We start from the raw sequence: 1,644 nt of genomic DNA on the forward strand, positions 1-1,644 counted from the left end.
CAATAAAACCATAGATACAAGAAAAATTTTTCAGAACTTGTATCGACGTTGATGTGGCAAAATGTAAATGAACTATTTTTTTTCATTTTTTTCTATATTTCAATGATGTCACGCCAAATATTGTCCACAAGGTTTTTTCGTAAAAAAAATTCTGTAATTGTAAAATCTTCTTAAATAGTATTAATAATATAATAATCATTTACTTAACTAACTACATTAACAAATTGTCAAGTGGGAGTACACTGAATTTGAGTGTGAGACCCGTGTTCGTGTGCTGAGCCACAAATTTGTTTCCTAAACACTTTTCTCAAACTTCAATTCAACTTTTATTCTGTGGTACCTAAAAACTAAGATATTATTACCACACGTTTTGCAATAATGTGTCCCGAAATATCCTACAAAAGTGGGCCCCTTGTCATGCCAGCCTGGAATTTTGTCGTATCTTTCTTATATATTCCCCGCGTTCAATTCATAGGCAGTGACGCCCGGGTTTCCTCTCTTTTCTCTTACCACAAAATTATAAAAGCCTCTGTCATTTGCCCAGTCCAAACTTAGCAACACCCTAGTAAGCAAAATAAACATTACATATATAATTCTCTTCTCTGCTTCTTGATCATAATTTTCATGGATTCGTTAGATTCATGTTCTGATCCAAATCCGTTCGGCGTTTCCGACATGCCTGAGATTACATCGTTGAAGGGACATTCTGACGAAGAGGTTATTTTGGCGTCGAGTCAGCCCAAGAAACGTACAGGAAGGAAGAAGTTCAAGGAAACTCGCCACCCGGTTTATCGAGGCATTAGACAGAGGAATTCAAACAAATGGGTATGCGAGTTACGCGAACCGAGCAATCAGAAAAGGATATGGCTAGGAACTCATCCTACTGCAGAAATGGCAGCACGTGCTCATGATGTTGCTGCATTAGCATTCAGAGGTCAGTTGGCATGCCTGAATTTCGCCGATTCTGTCTGGTGCTTGCCGGTGCCGGTTTCTAAAGATGCTAAGGATATTCAGAAGGCGGCAATAGAGGCGGCAGAACTGTTTAGGCCGTTCGAGGGGGGTGGTGGTGGTGGGACAATAATGCAAGAAAATGAGATGAATTCTGAGGGGGTTTCAAGTGGCAACTTGACAACATTGGACACAACAAAAACACTATCAGATTGTGATATTTTTAATATGAGTGAGGATTCAGAGACAAATATGGAAGGAGTTTTGCTGTCACCACAACCTCGTTTAGACTACAGTTTCGGCTGGGATGATTTGGAAAACGATGATGCTGAGATGGTGCTTTGGAGCTATTCTATTTGATGTCATAGTAGTTTTGGATAGTAAAGTGCATAAAAACACAAAAATAAAGAAACAAGATATAGTATATGTGTGTATTCCAGTTTGATTGAATAGAGTGTAGGTGAGTCAAGTTGATCTGGTATTTGGTTTTGAAGTCCAATCACCCAGACGGCTTACTATAAGACAAAAAGTAAGAGGAAAAAATATCAAGCGGATAAGAGTGCAAGAACTTTGGATAGAATGCTTTGACTGTATTGATTTTCTTGTATTTTCCTTTGTACAGTTACAATATATATGAAGAATGGAAAAGAATATTGGCTTAAAACATAAACTATACAGCTGTCAAATTTATGTTGC

General features: G+C 37.9%; 1 protein-coding gene across 1 annotated transcript; it reads left to right on the forward strand.

The window, feature by feature from the left end:
* Nucleotides 1-516: 516 nt before the first annotated feature.
* On the forward strand, nt 517-1,621 carry LOC111407525 (dehydration-responsive element-binding protein 1E-like). Its single transcript, XM_023037061.1, has one exon. It carries the CDS (start codon nt 625-627, stop codon nt 1,306-1,308), a length of 684 nt encoding a protein of 227 aa, XP_022892829.1. The 5' UTR covers nt 517-624; the 3' UTR covers nt 1,309-1,621.
* Nucleotides 1,622-1,644: the final 23 nt, after the last annotated feature.

This window comes from Olea europaea, chromosome 13 (assembly GCF_002742605.1).
Source record: "Olea europaea var. sylvestris chromosome 13, O_europaea_v1, whole genome shotgun sequence".
NCBI lineage: Eukaryota > Viridiplantae > Streptophyta > Magnoliopsida > Lamiales > Oleaceae > Olea > Olea europaea.